Genomic DNA, 20,933 nt, shown 5'->3' with positions numbered 1-20,933 from the left:
ATGGGAAAAAGAGGGAAGAAACGAGGACGACGTCGTTCGATAAAGCCGTTCTGTCCTTCTCGTTGTTGCCCACCCTCTCGGTTCCGATCCCAGTGAGCAGCCAAAATTCCTGGGAAATCATTTCCTCAACGGGCGCATCTGACTCAGCCAGTGAGGCGAATTACCAACCACCGGTGAAACAGGAAGATCATGGATCCGGCGAAGACGCCGCTTGGCCAGATGTTACTGGACGAGATCACTCCAGTTGTGATGGTACTTTCTACTCCTTCTGTCGAAGATGCTTGCCTCAAGAATGGCCTCAGCTTTCTTCAGATGCTTACCCCATTCAGCTCTTTTAACAACATCGACGGTAGTCCTTCAGTTTCTGACAATGCCTGCATTTTTGTGCCTGATATCAAGAGTCGTAACAAGTTTTATCGGCTTGTGTGTTGCAGTGCCAGTAAGGACTGCCAGTGACCAGCCCTATAGGCTTCAGAAGTTCAAATTGCGATTATATTATGCTTCGGATGTCAGGAAGCCAGATTTGGAGGTAATTGTCCACCGCGTCATTTCATCGGTGCATGACTCGGCTATGGTTTGGTTGGTAATATTGCACGGATTAACATATGACAATCTATTCGTACACGTATGGGCATCCAAACATCTGGAGATGGAATTTAAACTAATTCGGCTTAGATGGTATTCTGTATCAAAGGCTTAAACAACTTTAGTTTGAACTTCTTTCTTGCCCATTCGTGCGAAGTCGATTTTTAGCAATATTTTGTCGTGGGAAATGCACTACAGAACTACTAATGTGTCAATATATTTTGCACTCCGAATTTATTATCTGGTTCCATTTGTGTGTCCTCACCTTTAACTAGGTAGCTAAAGAGCATTTAAAGCAAGTTATCACAGAGGCGGGGGAGAAAGAGTTCAGTGAGCTGAGTTCGGATACACCAGAAATTAATCATGTACTTGAGAGTAAGTGATACTGTTTGTAAAATCTGTGTTAGTCATAGTTTGTCTTGTTTCCTGCTGCTGCTACTGTTTTGACGTTAGCTGTGCTGTGTCTAATTTAGTTAGCTTGTGCGCGAGCTTGTATGTCTTGTTTCTGGTAAATTTTAGGATTTTCATTTCATCAGGTATTTAAGATTCTATAGTTATCTTAGAATGTGCTTGACTAACAATTGCTTTTTCTAGATTCTCAACCCGGAAATGCACCATCCTGGCTTCAGATTTTTAACAAAGAACTTATCCGTGTGGTCTCCTTTTCAGACCATGAAGCTTTTGATCATCCAGTGGCATGTAAGTTTTTAGAACTAGTCAGCATTCTTATATCCTGTTTATAACTGGCTTGAAAAGTATAGTAGATTTTATACACAAATAAACCCTCATGAAAATCTCCTCCTTTTAAGCTTTTTTATTGATTGAATTCCCCCCTTCCTCTCACCTTTAAGTAACTTGCAGGTCTTTTGGCTGTTTCTTCTAAGGATGAACAACCAATTAACAGATTTATTGACCTATTTAACACCAACAAGCTGCCTTCTCTTCTTAATGATGGCGTGATGGATCCAAAGATTTTGAAGCATTATTTATTAGTGCATGATAATCAAGATGGCCCTGCTGACAGGTACTCGCTGTCATTACTTTTGACAGAATCATAACTTCCTTCTTCATGTGAAAAGAAAATTTTTTATAGTAGTGTTTTTTGGATTGAGCCATTCTTTGTCATGATTGGGAGGGGGTGTCTTTGTTCTTATTATAGCATGGATTGCTTGGAGTTGAGTCCTTGAATGCTTATTGGATATGAATGTCGCAGGAAGTGGATCATTCTTTGTGTATACATGAGGGAGTTTTTGAAGTTCTTTTGACCCCTGGTTGATTCATCTCTTTTTCTTTCAAGTATTGCTGGATATTTAGATGATCTTTTTCGTTCAGAGTAGGCATGCAACTGAACTATTTTATCTTTACAAGTAACATTCATATGAAAGAGGGCACACAGGGCATGACATTACCACCCAAGCTGTAGGCAATAGAAGAAGGGAGAAAAACTAATAACAAATATATATAGATATAACTTTCAGAGTCTGGATTTCAGAACTTAGCTCATCCTGAATATTTTCAAGGAATCCACGTAAGAAATCAATCATAAATTAACTACCTTAAGATTATAGTTTGCTGAGAACACTTTCCATAGTACATCTGACGTGGAAATTGTTTTGATGAGCTTTTTACATGCCATGATTTTGTTTTGGGCAGGGCAACTAAAATATTAACAGAAATGAGGAATACGTTTGGTACTAGTGACTGTGCGCTGCTATGTATCAATTCTTCAACTGATGCTCCAATCAAACGTGAAGAGAACCCATGGGCTTCATATGTGAGTTTTTTTTTTTTTTTCTTTTTTTGGCATTACAGGCCTTTCTATGTGAGTTTGTTCTGAGGACTCAAGCTAATTTGATATTTTAATTAGAAGTGATTCTTCGTTTTCGGTTCAGCTTTCGGATATTATTTTGGGCCTCTGTTTTCTTTGGTATTTTTGTTCATATAAATGTTGTTTACTGTAACTTGTGGCAGAATTCTGACGTCTCTCCTGGTCCAGATCTTGGCTTCTTTCTTAATACTGATGATATCACTATGGTAAGTTCCTTCTGCCATTACGGACAATTACTTACATAACATTTGTTCTCTGTTGATACACTATTTTGTTACTTGGCCTGAGTACAGATTAAAGATCTAATGCAAGATTTATCATCCAAGCACATCATTCCAAGCATGGAGCAAAAGATTCGTGTGCTCAACCAACAAGTATTTTATATTAATTTTTTCCTTTGTTTTAATGAGTGTGGTGTTTTTTTACATCTTCTACTGTTTTGAATATTCTCATTACTCTTTACTTTTATTTAATATTTTCTTTTGTTTAGGTTTCTGCAACACGGAAAGGCTTTAGAAACCAACTTAAAAATTTATGGTGGAGAAAAGGGAAAGAAGATAGCACAGATTCAGTTAATGGTCCCATGTATGCTATGCATGAATCTTACTAAGATTCCTGTGCTTCTAATTTCCTTCTTCTTGTTCTTTAATATAGTCTTTGTTTTCTTGATTATTAGGTATTCCTTCAGCTCCACTGAATCCCAGATTCGAGTTTTGGGTGATTATGCTTTCATGTTAAGGGATTATGAACTTGCCTTGTCAAATTATCGCTTGATTTCCACAGATTACAAGCTTGATAAAGCTTGGAAACGCTATGCTGGGGTACAGGTAATTTCATGTTTTATCAATCCCAGTTTCCATGTGGAAAGGGTCTTCTTATGCTGCATGGTTTGTTACATATGTTTTGGTTAGACTATGCAATTTTTTTTGGGGTGTAGAAATGGTGGGAGGATACTGCAGTAGATTTATGCTTATTTTCTGAATTAGAGATAAGTGGAGTTTCCTGCGTTACTCTCTTGAACGTTAATGTGTTAATGTGTATAAAATAAAATGTATGACTCATTTATCAGTTTCTGTGAAATGCATGAGAGAAAAGTGTCTAGTTTACAGTTAGATCCCTGTGTTACTATCCATATCACTATTATATGCTACCTGATTGTGGAATGATCAATGAACTCATTTTTGGTTTGTGCGCCCTGCTGTTTCAGGAAATGATGGGACTTGCGTACTTCATGTTGGACCAATCAAGAAAGGAAGCTGAATATTGCATGGAAAATGCCTTTAACACTTACTTAGTATGTATGATTTATTTTCAGATGATAAATGTTTATTAGATCATACTTTTTTTCTTGGACGTTGCTCTATTACTGCTTTATTTTTTTGCTGTCACGTTGGTTTACAAGATTATTATGTCCAGAAACTCGGATCATCTGGGCAGCAAAATGCCACACGATGTGGTCTCTGGTGGATAGAAATGTTGTTGGCACGAGATCTATATAAGGAGGCAGCTCCTATTTACTTCCGCATTTGTGGTGAGGTAGTGCATTTTAATTTGGGCTCTAAAAAAGAGTTATTTGGGAAGCATTTCTTCTGCTGCTGACAAAATTATCTTTTTTAGGATGTCCTACATTCTGCTGTAATGCTTGAACAAGCATCCTACTGCTACTTATTGTCTAAACCTTCAATGTTACGTAAATTTGGATTTCATCTTGTGCTTTCTGGGGACCATTATAACAAGTGTGATCAGGTATTGGTCTGTCACAGTTTCGCAGAAATGTTATTCCATGTGATGTGGTCCTTTCTCTTGCTAATTTTCATGCCTGGTCTTGAGCAGATCAAACATGCAATTCGAACATACAGAAGTGCTCTTTCTGTTTTTAGGGGAACTACATGGAGTCATATAAAAGATCACGTTCATTTCCATATAGGACAGTAAGTTAGGCCCTGTTCAGCAATAATACATGGATTCTCATCAGAATAAACTATGGGATCTGCATTCAGCAGACTTTTTGTTGTATTTAACAAAGGACGTTTTTTTAGGTGGTATGCTTCTCTTGGGATGTGTGATGTGGCTGTCAAGCATATGTTGCAGATCTTGGCTTGTGGTCACCAGTCCAAGACAACACAGGAGTTATTTTTGGGCGACTTTCTTCAAATAGTTCAGGTGATGGTGGCTTTTCAAAAGTTTAGAACCTGCTAGTTTGTTATTTTCAATTTTATTTGTTTGGAGTATTGTATTTCAAAACTTAATGTTTTTGTTTAATAGAACTTTTATGGGCTCCTAAGATTGATAATTTGATTTACAATTAAATAAGTTTCCTTGCACTATATGTATGATATAGTTGGCAACCAGTCAGATTATTTTGTGGCTTCTTTTTTGAGTTCTGGGATGTCTTTTAAATACTGAGTTAGACAAGAGCTAATTAATTTAACACTTGTCTTAATTTTTCTTTTATATGATAGAAAACAGGACGAACATTTGAAGTATCAAGACTTCAGTTGCCTGTAATCAACATTTCTTCACTCAAGGTCGTCTTTGAAGACCACCGAACTTTTGGATCACCTTCAGCTGTAAGTTTAGTCACTTTCTGTGCTCCATTTTTTCTGGGTCTAGAAACATAAATTGTCATGTTTTAATTCTCAAATTGTTCGCCCCGCCTTTTCTATTTAGCCCTTGTTGATGATTACTGTTTAGAAGTTTATAATCTCTTAGAAGATAGGGATGATGCTATTATGAATAAATGTGACATACAGTGGCATCGTGTTGGCATGGTATCTTGGGTGATCTTATTCTTTATCACCCTTAATTTTTGTCTTTTTTCCTGGAGAGACTTGTCAAGTTACTATTCTGTATAAATTTCTATTTAACCTACAAAATGCATCTCTTCCCTTGGGTTCGTAAATGGATACTTGGTTGTATCCCTTCATCTTTTAGTCATGCAATAAAGGAATAGATATATGAGATTCTCTTAATGTCAAATCATTCATAACCAACTAAAACTTCTATTCACTAAGTTTTTTTTTTTTTTGGGTCATACTGGCTGCAAAGCATAAGAAATTAGAAGCCAACCAGCTAGTCAAGCCTTACCCCTTGCAAAGTGGATTGAAAGGCTTAAAGTATCTTGGGTCCTTGACCCTTATAAATATCCATATGTAACTGACCACTTGAATCTGCCTTCCTTCGAGTTTCAGATAAATCTGATAATTTTATACCTTATTGGAGAATCTTTCCATGGGGCACATAATCAACTTATTCAGAGAAGATGATGTTTATATTTGACTCTTAAGTTGTTTGCAAAGTTACCCACTGGCACCTGAAATTATGCATCCCTTGATATTTGCTATGTGAAAAATCAAATTTTGTCTATGTGCGTTTATTCTTTCCATATTTGTATTTGAATGTTCAGGGGTTCATAGATATAGTCTCATGAATTAAGGTGTTGCTTATAATAAAATTTTCAGGCTAACACTAGAGAAAGCTTGTGGCGTTCCTTGGAGGAAGAAATAATACCATCATTCTCTACTACGAAGAGTAATTGGTTGGAGTTGCAATCAAAGCTTATATCAAAAAAATACAGAGAATCAAGTGTTTGTGTTGCAGGAGGTATGAACATGATAGGTCTTCATTTGAAGTTACTAAATTTAAGAATTAATTATATCACTTCTTGAACTTTTCTTTCCAATATTATTTTTACTCCTGGGATAAGTAATGATTGTTTTCCTCTCTACATTTTGACAAATGGGTGGGCTGCTTTGGCTCTTGAATGGACTTGCAAAATGATTTTGAGCTGAAGTCCTTTAATTTAGGCTTTGGATTTAGCTAAAGGGTGATTCGTTGTTCTCCTGGTTGTACTACTTTTCTTTTGTCTCGGTGAATATTTTATTTCTTTAAGAAAGAGCACAAAGGAATAAACAGAATATGCAATTAGAAATAAACATCTTGTTTGAAAAAGGGCTTAAGTTTGAAATTCTATTAAGTTTATTGAAACATATGTTTGTGTTAGGTGTAGGCCGCTGGTAGTTCTGGACAAAACTGCTAGAATAAACAGGCTTATTTTGCCTGACCATTCACGAAATATTAGAAATAATCTTATTTGGATTGCTTGGAAGTTCTAATGAAACTGCTCAAAAAGTCTGTTATGGAATGGAAGGAGACGGGGATAAACACAGTAGAAATAAGAAACCTTGCCCTCCTTGTCTGATCCAATTAGGAGGATATGCAAAGACTTGAGCGAGGGCATAAGAGATCATTCAGGTTCCCAAAAAATTGGAACTTACATGGAAGATTGGAACCTTGAACCCTATATAACAAATTTGTGTGAGGGGCTGGGTAAAGTTTCAAAATGATGAAGGCCCTGCCTTTCAAGTTTCAACTAAACCTTGGATCAGGTAATTAGCATGAATAATATTTGCATTAGCTCAATTCCATATTTTTTTGAAAGATTAAGCAATCAGATTTGGACATTTATCGGATGTTCATGAAAAAATTAGATGGCCTGTCGTCTCATGCTAATTTTGTTAATATTGGTAAGCACAGAAACTTGAACTGTAATCGTGATCTCACCTAGTACACTATCCTTTGTTTCTCATTTTGCTTGTTCTTATGAAGCTTATGCATTGTTTCACTACCCTATTACAGAAGCTGTGAAGGTGAACGTCGAATTCAAAAACCCACTTCAAATACCGATTCCTGTGTCTGGAGTTAGCCTTATATGCAAGCATTTTCCCGGTACTGTTGAAGTAGGACCTGATAAGCTTTGAGTTTTCATTGACATTGTCATTTACGTGTCAGGATTCTTCATCTTTTTAATATCTATCAAATTTTCATATTTTTACCTTTCTTCTTGATGCTAATCGTTTGTCAATTGCTGTATAGATGAAAATATTTCAAGGATGGAAAATGATAGTGTAGGTGAATGTGAAGAGTTGACAGCCTGCAGGTATGTATCTTATCCTGTTAGTTTCACATTTGCTTTTTTTTTTTTTTTTTTTTTGTATTTCAAAGATAGATTTATCCTTTTGCTATGTGACTGCAGGGACATGAGCTCTGAGAATTCGTTTTTGGTGTCGGAGGTTGACTTCTTGTTAAGAGGTGGTGAAACAACCATGGTGAGTTTATATCATTTTAGAATTCCTTTCTCATATCAGCTCCTCCTCTTTGAAGCTATCATGGTTAGAAAAGCAGGGCTGCATTTGAGGTGAAATGACGTTGCTTTGACTGAAACCATATGAATTGTTTTCATGTTCAAAAATAGGATGTTCATATTTTCATATTTATGTGTTTGTAAAATGACACTAGACTTCAGTTCTGAAAGCTTTAAATAATTGGTCTTTCTGGAAAAGTGCTATCTGAATTAAGGTCCAAATATGATGTATCCTTTGTCTAATAGAGACGCAATGAAACTTTTAATATCTATATTTTTGCATTCTTGTTGCCAACTTTATAAATTTCACTTTGTCAATTCAGGTGCAACTATCAGTTACTCCAAGAGAAGAAGGTACTCTGGAAGTTCTTGGTGTTAGGTGGAAATTGTTGGGTTCTATAGTCGGCTTTCATGACTTTGACTTTAATCACGTAAAGAAGAACGGTTTGAAAGGAAAGAGGAAAGGGAAGCGCTCAGCTAATGAAAACTTAAAGTTTTTAGTGATTAAGGTGTTTGCTACTATTATATCCTTTTTTCATTAGTCTTACGTCAACTGAGTCCTCTTCTTGTAATCTCAAGATTAGACCTAACAAACAATTCTGTCTCGGCTAAAATAACAGAGCATACCCAAGCTTCAAGGGTCCATTCACCCTTTCCCCGACAAGGCATATGTGGGAGATTTACGGCACCTTGTTTTGGAGTTGAGAAACCCATCAGAGTTTCCTGTCAAGGTAACTGTTTGAATTTAATTACCATAACTGGTTACTACTTTCTGTTTATAAATATTTCTTGAATTCTTTTTGTATATCAAATTATCTAGGTATGGTTAGCCTTGATTGTCAGGAATTGTTATTGATGGCCTGCTGTAGCTGTTTTTTCCCCATGCGGGGTTGGGGTTGGGGGTGGGGGGAGTAAGTCTTCAATTGTTAATGGCGCCAATTACACCTGCTAACAATTAGAGCTGACACATAATTTCACCAAAAGGGATGTAGCCTGGCTTCCCTATGTCAAGCCTAAACTGGGTTTTCTCCTGCTTTGTCATTTGTCTCCATGCTTATTCAATTTGGATTCTGGCAGAATCTGAAGATGAAGATAAGTCATCCCAGATTTCTGAATATTGGAAATCAGGAAAGTATGAAGTCAGAGCTTCCAGCTTGCTTAATAAAGAAGGTAGATTCAATACCAAGTGGTGCAAATGCTAATCCATTTAACATGTCTGACACAGTCTTTATGTTTCCAGAGGTTAGTATGGAGTGATTTTCATTTAAGTTCTGTAATATAAGTCTGATCTGAAAAGGCTAATATTCACATTATGGTCTCATGAATTACTCTTTCAGGGCACTTCAGTTCAGGGCGCTACACCCTTTGCATGGCCTCTTTGGTTTAGGGCAGCTTTTCCTGGCGATATTTCTCTATATATGAGCATATATTATGAAATTGGAGATATATCAAATGCCATCAAATACCGTATTCTTCGGTTACAATACAATCTACAGGTTGATATAATAGATATTTGAAGTGAAAGATATATAGCTTAATTTGCTTTGTTTTTCTTTCTTCAAATGTCTTTCTTGTCACAGCAACGGAAATATATAGAATGATTATGCTGTTGTAAATTTTTTGGTTTGCATGTATAGGCTCTAGAGGTTCTGTTTACCCGTTGTTAATCAAGTTAATTGTTAATTCTAATGTTTTACTTCCACAGGTATTGCCATCATTGGATTTGTCTTTTCAAATTAGTCCTTCTCCATTGAGATTACAAGAGTTCCTTGTTCGAATGGATGTTGTTAACAAGACTGCCTCAGAAGATTTCCGAGTAAATCAGCTGTCCTCTGTTGGGAGCAACTGGGAAATATCATTACTTCAGCCTGTTGATACCATTTTTCCTTCACAATCATTGAGGGCTGGTCAATCAATATCATGTTTCTTAACGCTAAAGGTTTGTATTCGAGGCTTTAATTTTGTGATCCATCTCCAAAACATGCTTTCTGTGACGGCATGGGGGAGAGAATTCATTTTGAGGGGTGATAGCAAGATGTCAAAAGATCAATCATCAAAGCAGTTAAAGTGATTGCGTAGGTTAGACTGACAATTATATTAAGAACCTGATGGAGAACATAACTGTGTATATTAGTGGAAAAGTAAGTAATTAATTATTTTTGCCTGTTTCTCATGAAATATTATTGGGATTGGGAACATGTGATGATTTTATTAACAGCAGATGACTTGAATCAAAAAGCTAGGCAGTGTGATAAGTAAAGTGGTCATTTTGATATAAACTTTGGTCATTCCCAAATGTTGTAAAATAGTAACTATTATGAATGTAAGCCAGTAGGCAATTTTTCTTGTCCAATTATATCAGGAGTATAGATAAATGCAAGTGTCTTCAGATGATCTGATTGGTTGTAGTTGCATGCTGTGGCGATTTTTAATTCTTATTTTCTTTCTTTTTTTTGCCTTATTTTTTATTATAATATTTTGATATTTCCTCCTGAGAGAACTAAAGATTATGATATTAAAAAAAGAAAGAGAAGAGAACGTAACCGATAGGAAATAAGTATTAAAAGAAGAATGAACTATAAGCTGAGAAGTTGTGGTGAAGAAATATAGAAAAGGGCTACATCATAATATTTCAGATTTTATATAGGGCAATGCTCAGTTATCAGAACTGGTGTGCATTCCCTTGACTTTTGGTACTCGTTCTGTCCTTGTGTCTTTTTGCTATGTATGCTTTTGTCTGTGAAATACTGGCAATCTAGATTTTATTGAAAAAGTATGTGTGTCTTAATGTAGTGATGCTTTCAGTTGGTTGAATTAGATTAGTGTTTGCCATCAGAATTGCAGGAGCCTATCGACTGCTAAGGACAGTATATCTTTGGTTCCTAAGCCTGTCAAAAGTGATATCAAATTGGTTCCTCAAGGTACTGACGATTCACTTTATGATACGAGAAGTGAGCCTTTGGTCAATTTCCACCATTACGAAAAATTGCAGCTGGAATCACTGCATGAGGTAGGCATGTATCTTTTGTATCAAGCCCATTACTCATGTATAATATATCTTGGTATTAGAATCTGTTGTCATCAATATTTTCTTCACGCTTAGTTGATACATGTAATGACAGTGATCTAATGATTTCCTTCTTCATGAGTGAGAAAGTTGTAGAAAATTTCACCTATGATGAGGGATGAGCATGGGTAGGGTACTCACTTAGCCAGGTCTGGGGCTAATAGTTTTCCCATCCTATGGAAAACCCTTTTCGCTCCACTTAGCCCTATCCCCCCTTAGGTGTATTTTAGAAATAGGTTCTATAGGAACTGGACAATCCTATTTAGTCAGATGCCTAGCGACAGACTCCTATGTTCTAGACTCATATAACATGACTATGTTGGGGCATTCTCTGAAATGGACATGGGCGGATGATAAATCATAGAACCATTAAGGTTGCATCATCCTTGATAAATCCTCAAATCCCCATACTTGCATGCGTTTACCCAAAGTTATTTCAATATGTTGCCTCTCACTGATCGCTTGCCTCCTTGACTGCATCTAACTACATACCTCAAAATATATGCTTCCCTTTCACACAGACACCTCACGCACCCCATGTGAGTCAGCCTTGGCCTATCAGTTCCTGTTTCATGAATGTTTGGATTTGGTCCTTGTAGTTCAAAGCAAACAATATTGGCTCAGTGTTTTAGAACGATATAATTTTGCTGATCTGTCATATCTCCACCTTAAATTTTATAGTCTACTGACTTGGAGTCCAACTTTGAGTTTGTTTTGGTGCCAGAAAAATAAATATTGTCCTGGTCTGTTAATAAATTTGACATGAAAATTTTCTATAAATTATATGGTGAAGGGTCAAGACCTGTACACAGTACATTGTCAAAAAAACAAAAAATTAGGAATGTTGCGCTTTTTTAAAGTAGGGTTACCAAATTGAATTTTTTATGGAACTACTGGGGTTCTGGGGCTAAAAGTGTGTATAAGCCCAACAAATATAACCCAACATAATTTTTGTAACTTGTCAGAGTGGAAATTTCTACGTGAATCATCATCATCATTATTAATTTTTCAAACTTTCAGTATGTTGTCATTTGTTGCTAGGTAACTAACTGACTAGTTAATGATAAGAAATCAGTATGTTCAATCATTAGTGAATGCCATGTATAGATTGCTCCAACAGCAATAGGTTTAAAGACAATGCTGAATAAAAATGGAAACTTCAAGATTAAGTTGGCTAATGTTGTCAACATTAATGAGTTTGAATCATGTAGGATTGAGTATTGCCTAGTCCTTACACTTTGGATTATTTCCACTTTTGCAATGTTCTATTATTGATATGAGCTTGAGAGCTTCATCTTTGTTGTTGCAGGCACAGAGAGACCTGAACACTGTTGATTTTGTATTGATCTCTCGACCACTGCAGAGTAACAGAAATACCGGGTCTGTTGACCCTCCTCTTGTTATGTCTCATTACGCGTGCCATTGCAGGCAAGTCCTATTTCAAACCTAAGGCTTCTGATTGACATTCTGAAAGATTTTTGCCATTCACGCATTCCTTGTTTACTCACTTTTTCTGGGTTTATATTAATCTCTTGTTTTCTCTCTTGATAGTACTGCAAGTACGGGCCCTATTTCATGGATATTGGATGGCCCTCGAACCTTACATCATAATTTCTCTGCATCCTTTTGTGAAATAAATCTGAAAATGCATCTTCACAACTCCTCTGATGCCACCGCCTTCGTCCGTATTACCACCTCAGGTTCTGCTGTCAATGATGGGCATCTGAACAGTGTAAACATGCCTCAGTCAGCATCTTCTCCTGATGATCAAGGAGGGTGGCGTCCCGTCACACCAGTGAATGAAGTGAAGGTCCCATCCAATATTAGTGGGACACCGCCCGAAAAGCCTCTATCATTAGGAAGTGTCTCCCCGTACATTTGGTCTGGATCAAGCTCGACCAATATCCACCTAGAGTCTATGTCCTCAGCTGAAATTCCCCTTCAGATCTGTGTGTTCTCTCCTGGGATATATGATCTGTCAAATTACGCATTGCATTGGAATCTTGTTCTGGCTGAAGGTCGGGGAGATCAAGATGCAACGAGGCAACGGTCAGGAAGGTGCCTGGGATATACATACTACCTAACTGTGCTCCAATCCACATGAGAAGTTGGCAAAAATGCTGTATCACTCACGGATGCTTGAATTCTATATCTGATTTGTTACTGAGTTGTATATTATGTTTCGGTGTATTGTTAAGTATGAATAGGATCAAGGAACTGTGATACGTAAGGAAAGGGATAGGATAAAAATATTCATTATTTGTTCACAGAATAATTGCAGAAATATATTTTTGATTAAAAAAAAAAAAGCTTTTGAACAAGTATTCTTATGAAGACAATCTTACTGCTCACAACCATCTGTATTAGGTTGGAGTGAGGATAACCGTTCCAAAATATGGTAGGTTCTTATTGGAAGGAAAGAAATCGGACCTGGATATCATGCATTCATAAAATAAATTTAGTGTATAAATGTGATCAATGAGTGCATGGGAGAAATTTTGAAGTTTCTATTTAGTATCAAATACTTTGATATCTTTTAATCTTCCTCTGTTGAGTCAGAAGTTTATTGAATTTTTGTTTTAAAATAATGTGCTCCAATGATTTAAAGTTATGATTGAGATTAAATTTATGACCTCTTATTTATTGAAAAGCTTTCTGCTTATCGAAGTTTTTGGAATTAGATAAGTAGGGTATTTAGAAATTATTTTCATGGTCTCGAGCCCTCACACTCATGCGAGTGCCCCGTAGCCCTTTTTTTCAAATTCATTTTGAAAAGAAAAAAACTTCCATATCAGTAATTCCTATATTCTTGTTGGGATTGTTGAACGGCTTCGTTCGCTGGTAGAGTATTTACGAAGCGTGCAACAAACGAAGAATATGGCAACGATACTCCCGTTTTATTTCTATCTAGATAAAATTTCAACAGTCAAGATTTCTTATGTTATCCAACTATTATTATAATTTTTAATTATAAACAAAAAAAATAAGTGCACATTCCATTGTCATGTTGATTCGGGAAAATGAACTAATGATTCTCCCAATCTCCCTTACGTCACAGGTTCGAATTAACGGCGAAGACTGAAGAAGTAAATGGGGAAAAATTAAAATATATTCTAAAAATATATTAAACTGGAATTACCTGAATTTCAGCTAACAGTGAAGATGGGAAATGCAGAGAAAAAGAAGGGGAAAGAATCATGTGCAGTCGAAATACAACATTTGTTTAGAGTTCCTGTTAGATTTCAAAATATCAAATGTTTGAGATTTCTGAATTTCATGGTTATCTTAAAGTATACTTTTTGTAGTTGCTACGCAATAAACTGTTTAAGTAACCGTGATATGCAAATTTTTTTCCGTGTTAAAACAAAAATTTAATGCTAAAATTATATTTAATCTTAACAAATGCCGTTGCAAATTAAAAATTGAAATTGGTGTTATCCTCGAACCCGCGTATGGAAAATTCCGGCATGTCAGGATCCAGGAAACCAGCCTTTTCAAACCGAACCTCTACGCGCTTTCTTCCATCTCCGTTCTCTCCCTCTGAGCAGAGATTTTCATTTGCCACGTCGTCCCCTACCTCCATTGACTTTTTTTTTCATTAACCACTTTCCCATAACCATAAATGTCCTCCTTCCCCATGCCTTGCTCTTATACCTCTCTGTTTCTTTCTTCTTCTTCTTTGTCAGATTTTAATTTCATTTTTGTTTCTTTTTATCCTTTCTTCTTTTCTAATCCTTCCCTTTGGATCCTGAAGATCATTGCGTCTGAATATGAACGACTTGTTCTCTGGCTCCTTCTCTCGCTTCCGTAGCGAGCAATCGTCGCCTGACCATCATCAACACCATGACATCGAGATGGGTTCTGTCATGGCCTCCATTGGCGGCGGCGGCGATCTCAACAAGTTCTTCGAGGAAGTAGAATCTATAAAGGACGAGCTTAAAGAGCTGGAAAGACTGAACCAGAATTTGCAGAGCTCTCACGAGCAGAGCAAGACCCTTCACAATGCCAAGGCCGTCAAGGACCTTCGCTCTCGAATGGACAGCGACGTTGCTCTTGCTCTTAAGAAGGCGAAGCTCATCAAGATCAAACTGGAGGCACTGGAGCGATCCAACGCCGCCAGCCGGAGCCTTCCCGATTGTGGACCCGGCTCGTCATCGGACCGGACACGGACATCTGTGGTGAACGGTTTGAGGAAGAACCTGAAGGACTGCATGGACAGTTTCAATGAACTCAGACAGCGAATCTCCGTCGAGTACCGGGAGACCGTGCAGCGCAGGTATTTCACGGTCACCGGAGAGAATCCCGACGAGAAGACCGTCGACCTCCTGATTTCTACAGGTGACATCACTTGTATTCTTTTATTATCATTCTATTGTATTTTATTATAGTTCTGATTCATATGGAGCTGTCATGGATAATTGCTCTGTGTTTGGACTACCAAAAAAATTGTTACAAAACATCGCTATAGCACTGGTTTCTTCCCTTTGTTAACCATCAGTTCTTGAATCACCAACTTGTTTACTGAAATACGCCCGAATTTGCAAAATCAGTTAAATGGAGAGATGCTTTTATTTTTTACAGGTTCTTGATAATTACGATCCACTTAACTGTGTGCAGGTGAGAGCGAAACGTTTCTTAGGAAAGCCATCCTGGAGCAAGGCAGGGGAAGAATACTGGACACCATCAATGAAATTCAAGAGAGGCACGATGCGGTGAAAGATTTGGAGAAGAATCTGCAGGAGTTGCATCAAGTGTTCCTGGACATGGCAGTGCTGGTGCAATCCCAAGGCGAGCAATTGGATGATATTGAGAGCCATGTGGCGAGAGCCAGCTCGTTTGTTAAGAGGGGAAACCAGAACCTACAGACAGCAAGGAAGCACCAGAAAAACACCAGGAAATGGACCTGTTATGCTATTATTCTTCTGCTTGTGATTATCTTGTTCGTCGTGCTATTCACTGTGAGGCCGTGGGAAAATACTGGTGGCAGTTCTTCATCATCACCGCAAACACCTGTACCACCACCGCCTCCTCCTCCTTCGGCTTAATCTTGGAAATTAGTCTCGATTATTAGTGATGTAGATCGGGATGCTTGTGGGATTCATAGAGATTTTATGCTCCAGGGCTTGTATCTGGCTGAAGTGAGACTGACATGATTTGAGAGGTACGGTGATCTTCAACAGTTTTACATATCAATTCGAGGAAAAGTGGGGGGATGGCTTCACTGGGGCAGTTTATGGTTTTGGGCATTACATTCTTTTTCTGTAATTAATTTAGATGAGAGGATCAGTCGCCTGTTCATTGGAGGCTTATATGTGCATTCTTTATGGGATATTTATTATTACGTAATCTGCATTGAGTATGAGACGTGCATAAATTTTTGTTAGGCCTTGTGTCTTTTTTTCTGAAGATTGGAAGCCTCCATTCCATTAATGGAATAAGGCAGGACATGTGGCAATGGCGATAAACTGATATAAAATTTGATATGTTGACAACTAAAAATAAAAATATGTTTGATATGTTGAAAAACAATTATGTAAATATTTCTATTTGCATTCAAAAGGAAATTTAACAAGGGGCATGGGGGCAACACAACAAGTGAGAGGGTTACAAATTTTAATTCAAGTGCTGAACCAATTTTTAAATTTGTTTAACCTCTCAGTTATCACACAACTCGAGTGAAAATAAGAACCAGTTTTAATGCTCATAATTTTGACGAGCATCCTAAAGTCCTAAACTCATCATCATATCTGGGTTGTTTGTATCTCATTTAGATTATCTGAATTTAATTTTTTTTAATTTTTATTGGTATAGAATCTAAAATAGAGATAATTTATTACCTATCATTTTTTTCAAAAAATAGTTATTCTACTTAAAAATAATTAGTTAGACTGTTCAAATTGTAGGGCTTTTCAAAGAAACTAAAATTAAGCTAAAATGTAGAACAATAGCCTAACCTAGGTTGAATTCACAAGGAGCCTTTTTATGGTTAAAATTCCTTAGCTAATCCACTAACTAACAAATTAAAGTTGTAAACAAATGAACAATAATTTGTTTAATTTTCTGGTTCAAAATTGCAGAATATAAATCTTTATAGTTTCTTGATTTATCTGGATAAGCTGATGAAAAGTGAATGATAGAATATCAAGTATGAATGAAACGTTCCCCTGGAAGCCATGCCTTGCCTTCCTGGTCCAATTATGATAATTAAGTTTCTCAACCAAAATCATCGTGCGAACCCAACCACTGTTTAGTTATCTTACAATCAAACTTTTAAACCACTCGACCGAGACAGTTTTAATAGTCTAATAGTAGGTTACTCATTTGGTAGAACAGAATAGCTCAATAAAACCAAATTCTCTTTAGCAATTGCAACTGCATATTACTTTGAATGTAAATCAGATTAATCTCAAGAACTAACTCAACTCGATTCAGTAATCAAGATCAATTTTACTCTTAATCAGAGAGTACAATCGTTCAACTAAACTATTGCAAATAGAATTACTAAACGATTCAGTTCTCAACCCAATGTTCTAAACCACAGCACTGCTACAGCAATCTCAAAGTCACAGTCCAAATGAATACACTTCGAAATCTCTACCACCTCTCCACTCACCGAATCCCCATTCTCGGCTCAGATTTGATGCTTATCAATATGATAAGCACTGGAACTGTTTCAATAAAAATGACTTTGTGCTTTATTGTTAGTTCAAATATCTAAATTCTTTTGATGGATCTTGACAGAATAATTAAAGGCAGGCTTTATAGAAGGTGGAAAGGAAAAATAAGTTAATTATTCTTTTTTATGGTACATATAATTAATAAGGATGAACAGGAGCAAATTAAATAATTTATAATACGCGGGCAATGTTATTGATCTCTTGAGAAAAACTGTCTCTTTTAGAATGACTGTTTCCCATGGCAAAGTAATACTATTTCAAACTTTCAAACATCATTCTTAGGTAGGAAATATCAAAATACGTAAATTGCGAATTAGACGGTTTTTTCCCAATTAAACAACTGGCATAGCCCAACGAGCATTAAATTTGTAACTTCTTTCTTTAATTTCTATAGAACTCATTCAAGATGGGACGTTTGAATTCAACAAAAAAAAAAATGATGATGATGACCATGACGGTTGGGATGTCCACAAGAATCACCAGAGCAAGCACCTATAATTGCATGCTAACGGCCAATCCACGCTGCGAAAGACACCGTCGAGTTCAGCCGAAAAGGACCCTCCGAACTTCCGATCCTGAAACACAAGTTTAAGATTTTAGTTTATCTTTCGCTTTCTCATCCAAGCAACCCAAATCGGCTGCTTCGGAAATGAATCTAGATGGTACATGCATATACGCGCCAATAGTCCAATACTTACGACCCATTCTCATGTGGACACACACTTTTAATTTCCATTTTTGCAGCTCCGTTATCCCCATCTCAATTATCACCCGCTCTTCTTACTCTTCATAATCCCATCCAACCATAGGAAGCTTCCTCATCTAGTACACTCTTCATGGTCTCTCCCACTTCTATTTGACTGTTTCCGAGGGAGGCGTTTTCCCAGCAAACAACATTAAAAAAGGAGGGAAATTTCCCTTCTACCCATTTGTCCCGTCTCTGTCTTTCCAATCGTGTTTTGACCTGTTGACGTCCTCTTTCGTCTCTTGCAGCTATTGAAATTGAACTGGCCTTCTATTTGACCAGTTCCCATAACTTTTTAACCCTTTTTTAGAAGCCAGAGCTTAAAGCGGCCTTTAAAGTCAGGCCTTCCCTCCTATTACTCTGTTCAATTTATGCTCATTCCAGATTCTCTGGTATCAACTGATTTGCTCCAGGAATCTTTTAAGTTGAAGCTCGCGGAATGAACGACCTGTTCTCCGGCTCGTTCTCCCGCTTCCGCGGCGAGCAAGTCTCTCCGGACAACCAGCACCACGTCATCCAGATGACGGACACGTCGCCGTCGAGGGACGGAGTCAACCTCGACAAATTCTTCTCGGAAGTGGAGTCCGTCAAGGAGGAGCTCAAGGAGCTGGAGAGGCTCAACCAGAGCCTCCGTGGATCCCAGGAACAGGGCAAGACCCTTCACACCGCCGAATCCGTTAAGGAGCTTCGGTCTCGCATGGACGCCGACGTTGCCCTAGCCCTCAAGAAAGCTAAGCTCATTAAGCTCCGCTTGGAAGCACTGGACCGCTCCAACGAAGCCAATCGGATCTTGCCGGGCTGCGGACCCGGCTCTTCGTCCGACCGGACGCGGACCTCCGTCGTAAGCGGATTGAGAAAAAAGCTGAAAGACTCCATGGACAGCTTCAACAACCTGCGCCAAAAGATATCCTCGGAGTACAGAGAAACCGTGCAACGCAGGTACTTCACTGTCACCGGCGAGAATCCCGACGACAAAACCATTGACCTGCTCATCTCCACTGGTGACTACCATGCTTGCTTCTTGCTTCCTAATCTTCTAAGCATTCTAATTCTAATAATGAAGTTGCTTTAAATGATGATATATGAAGGTGAAAGCGAGACATTCTTGAAGAAGGCAATACAAGAACAGGGGAGGGCGAGCATTGTGGAGACGATAAAGGAGATACAAGAGAGGAATGACGCAGTGAGGGAGATAGAGAGGAATCTGAATGAGCTGCACCAAGTGTTCATGGACATGGCCGTGTTGGTGCAGTCGCAAGGCGAACAATTGGACGACATAGAGAGCCACATGGCTCGAGCTAATTCCTTCGTAAGGAGTGGAGTTCAGCAGCTTCACGTTGCTAAGAATCACCAGAAAAACAGCCGCAGATGGACCTGTTTTGCCATCTTACTGCTTCTCATTGTCGTCTTGGTTATACTTCTCCCCATGCTTCTCAGAAACTGACTCATTCCGATGCTATAAGATTACACACACACACACACAGACAGTTCTTTAATTAATCTTTGTTTTGACGGTGTGCATATTTTGGCTGGCCTTTCTTCTACCAGCAGCCGCATGCTCTGTTCTTCAAGTTCTTCCTCTGCTAACGGAACGTTTGCTGAATAGTTTTTGTGTGATCGAAATATCTCTCCTGAACAAAAGTGTTCTTCGCATGCTATGCCATCGGCAGTAAAAATTTTATACTCCTCCGCTGCTAAATACACGACTCACTTTATAATGTTTACGTTATAAAGTGGGTATTATATTTATGATTATAAAGTGGATTTTATATTTAGAACTGGATAAATAAATTTTAACTATGATGTGATTAGCTGTCCAACATCAAACAAAATTGAAATTGGTTAGACCGAATTAAAAGAAACCCAACAAAAATGATCATAAACAAGACTTGACTGATTCGATTCAGTTTTTGTTTTATTCTAATTTTGGCCAATTTAATTCGAATCAAACTGCTCAAACAGTAATTTTTCATACTTCTAACATTCAACCCAATTCAATATATTTTAATATGAGACTCAAACAAAGGTTATAAAGTATTCATAGGGCTCAGTTGATGTTTCAATTAACATAATTTTTTAATGAAATGTTTTTTGAGCGGGGACTTTTTAATGAAATGCTATTAGAAGATGAAGAATGTTTATTTTAGATAATTCTGCTGAAAGAAAATTTTACTTTAAATTGAGTTCCGAAGTATATATTTTGAGATATGAACATATTGAAAAGTAATGCTGTCATTTTTTTTTCTTTTTTTGAGAAACATATGGTGTTCGGCCATAAAATAAAAGAAAAATTATAATAAGGTCTCACCTAAGAGAATTAAATACAAGAAGGTCCATTAAAATTATTAAATTATTTTGGAGTCTCAAATGACCTCATTGCAAGAAATTTTATTTGTTTAATTACCTAATTGTCTTTTTTTTAAAGTATGCATTGATAATTAAAAGAACAGTCATTAACAATTTAAGGTGTAATTATTAATAACTATCGTGATAGGTATTAACAACATATTTTCTCAGCATATCACAAAAATGTAATGCATGATTAATATTTGTCATGATAGTTATTAATCACTATGCATTAAGTTATCAACGACTGTAATTTCAGTTATCAATGCATATTTTCAGGGGAAAAAAAGATAAAAGCAATTTGATAATTAAAAAAGTAAAATCTATTTAAATGAGATCCCTTAGGACTTCTAAATAATTTGGTGATTTTAAAAACCCTTTTTGTATTTAAATCTCTTAGATGAGACTTTATTGCAATTTTTTCTAAACTAAGCTTGGTCGAGCTTAATGTAAAGATGATATTTTTGCATGGTAGTGATTTTTTGGTTATATTTTAGGAACATTAATTTTAAAAGGCATTGTTAATTCTTTTTACTATATAT

General features: G+C 37.1%; 3 protein-coding genes across 4 annotated transcripts; all 3 read left to right on the top strand.

Moving 5' to 3' along the window:
* Nucleotides 1-40: 40 nt before the first annotated feature.
* On the top strand, nt 41-12,923 carry LOC114734150 (trafficking protein particle complex subunit 8). Of its 2 annotated transcripts, none has more exons than XM_028921694.1 (28): nt 41-349; nt 435-529; nt 861-960; nt 1,180-1,284; nt 1,447-1,609; nt 2,239-2,359; nt 2,557-2,619; nt 2,707-2,787; nt 2,904-2,998; nt 3,090-3,240; nt 3,621-3,707; nt 3,830-3,949; nt 4,031-4,159; nt 4,247-4,344; nt 4,453-4,576; nt 4,876-4,983; nt 5,875-6,016; nt 7,052-7,162; nt 7,289-7,352; nt 7,449-7,521; nt 7,880-8,065; nt 8,177-8,287; nt 8,634-8,798; nt 8,894-9,052; nt 9,262-9,495; nt 10,393-10,566; nt 11,933-12,051; nt 12,175-12,923. In XM_028921694.1, exons 1-28 carry the CDS (start codon nt 190-192, stop codon nt 12,725-12,727), a joined length of 3,891 nt encoding a protein of 1,296 aa, XP_028777527.1. In that variant the 5' UTR covers nt 41-189; the 3' UTR covers nt 12,728-12,923. The 2 variants fall into 2 exon arrangements, with proteins under 2 accessions (XP_028777527.1, XP_028777528.1); XM_028921695.1 differs by having other exon boundaries at nt 42-349; nt 7,052-7,141.
* A 1,371-nt stretch (nt 12,924-14,294) lies between these two features.
* On the top strand, nt 14,295-16,006 carry LOC114734244 (syntaxin-121-like). Its single transcript, XM_028921826.1, has 2 exons — nt 14,295-14,961; nt 15,241-16,006. The coding sequence occupies exons 1-2, from the start codon at nt 14,394-14,396 to the stop codon at nt 15,666-15,668; spliced, it is 996 nt and encodes a 331-aa protein (XP_028777659.1). The 5' UTR covers nt 14,295-14,393; the 3' UTR covers nt 15,669-16,006.
* Nucleotides 16,007-18,349: 2,343 nt separating this feature from the next.
* On the top strand, nt 18,350-19,668 carry LOC114734240 (syntaxin-121). Its single transcript, XM_028921817.1, has 2 exons — nt 18,350-19,046; nt 19,134-19,668. The coding sequence occupies exons 1-2, from the start codon at nt 18,485-18,487 to the stop codon at nt 19,487-19,489; spliced, it is 918 nt and encodes a 305-aa protein (XP_028777650.1). The 5' UTR covers nt 18,350-18,484; the 3' UTR covers nt 19,490-19,668.
* Nucleotides 19,669-20,933: the final 1,265 nt, after the last annotated feature.

Source organism: Neltuma alba, unplaced genomic scaffold, assembly GCF_004799145.2.
Source record: "Neltuma alba isolate B1F8T4 unplaced genomic scaffold, ASM479914v2 tig00013081_pilon, whole genome shotgun sequence".
NCBI classification, from domain to species: Eukaryota; Viridiplantae; Streptophyta; class Magnoliopsida; order Fabales; family Fabaceae; genus Neltuma; species Neltuma alba.
Note: the sequence above shows the minus strand (reverse complement) of the source record. Positions and strands in the feature narration are given on the sequence as shown.

What these genes read in the sequence shown, in the direction of transcription:
- LOC114734150 (XM_028921694.1), top strand. Translation starts at nt 190, where the DNA reads ATGGATCCGGCGAAGACGCCGCTTGGCCAGATGTTACTGGACGAGATC. An exon ending in ATTATAACAAGTGTGATCAG is followed by an intron (nt 4,160 to 4,246) that starts GTATTGGTCTGT and finishes GGTCTTGAGCAG; the next exon opens with ATCAAACATGCAATTCGAAC. An exon ending in GTTCATTTCCATATAGGACA is followed by an intron (nt 4,345 to 4,452) that starts GTAAGTTAGGCC and finishes ACGTTTTTTTAG; the next exon opens with GTGGTATGCTTCTCTTGGGA.
- LOC114734240 (XM_028921817.1), top strand. Translation starts at nt 18,485, where the DNA reads ATGAACGACCTGTTCTCCGGCTCGTTCTCCCGCTTCCGCGGCGAGCAA. An exon ending in TGACCTGCTCATCTCCACTG is followed by an intron (nt 19,047 to 19,133) that starts GTGACTACCATG and finishes TGATATATGAAG; the next exon opens with GTGAAAGCGAGACATTCTTG.
- LOC114734244 (XM_028921826.1), top strand. Translation starts at nt 14,394, where the DNA reads ATGAACGACTTGTTCTCTGGCTCCTTCTCTCGCTTCCGTAGCGAGCAA. An exon ending in CGACCTCCTGATTTCTACAG is followed by an intron (nt 14,962 to 15,240) that starts GTGACATCACTT and finishes AACTGTGTGCAG; the next exon opens with GTGAGAGCGAAACGTTTCTT.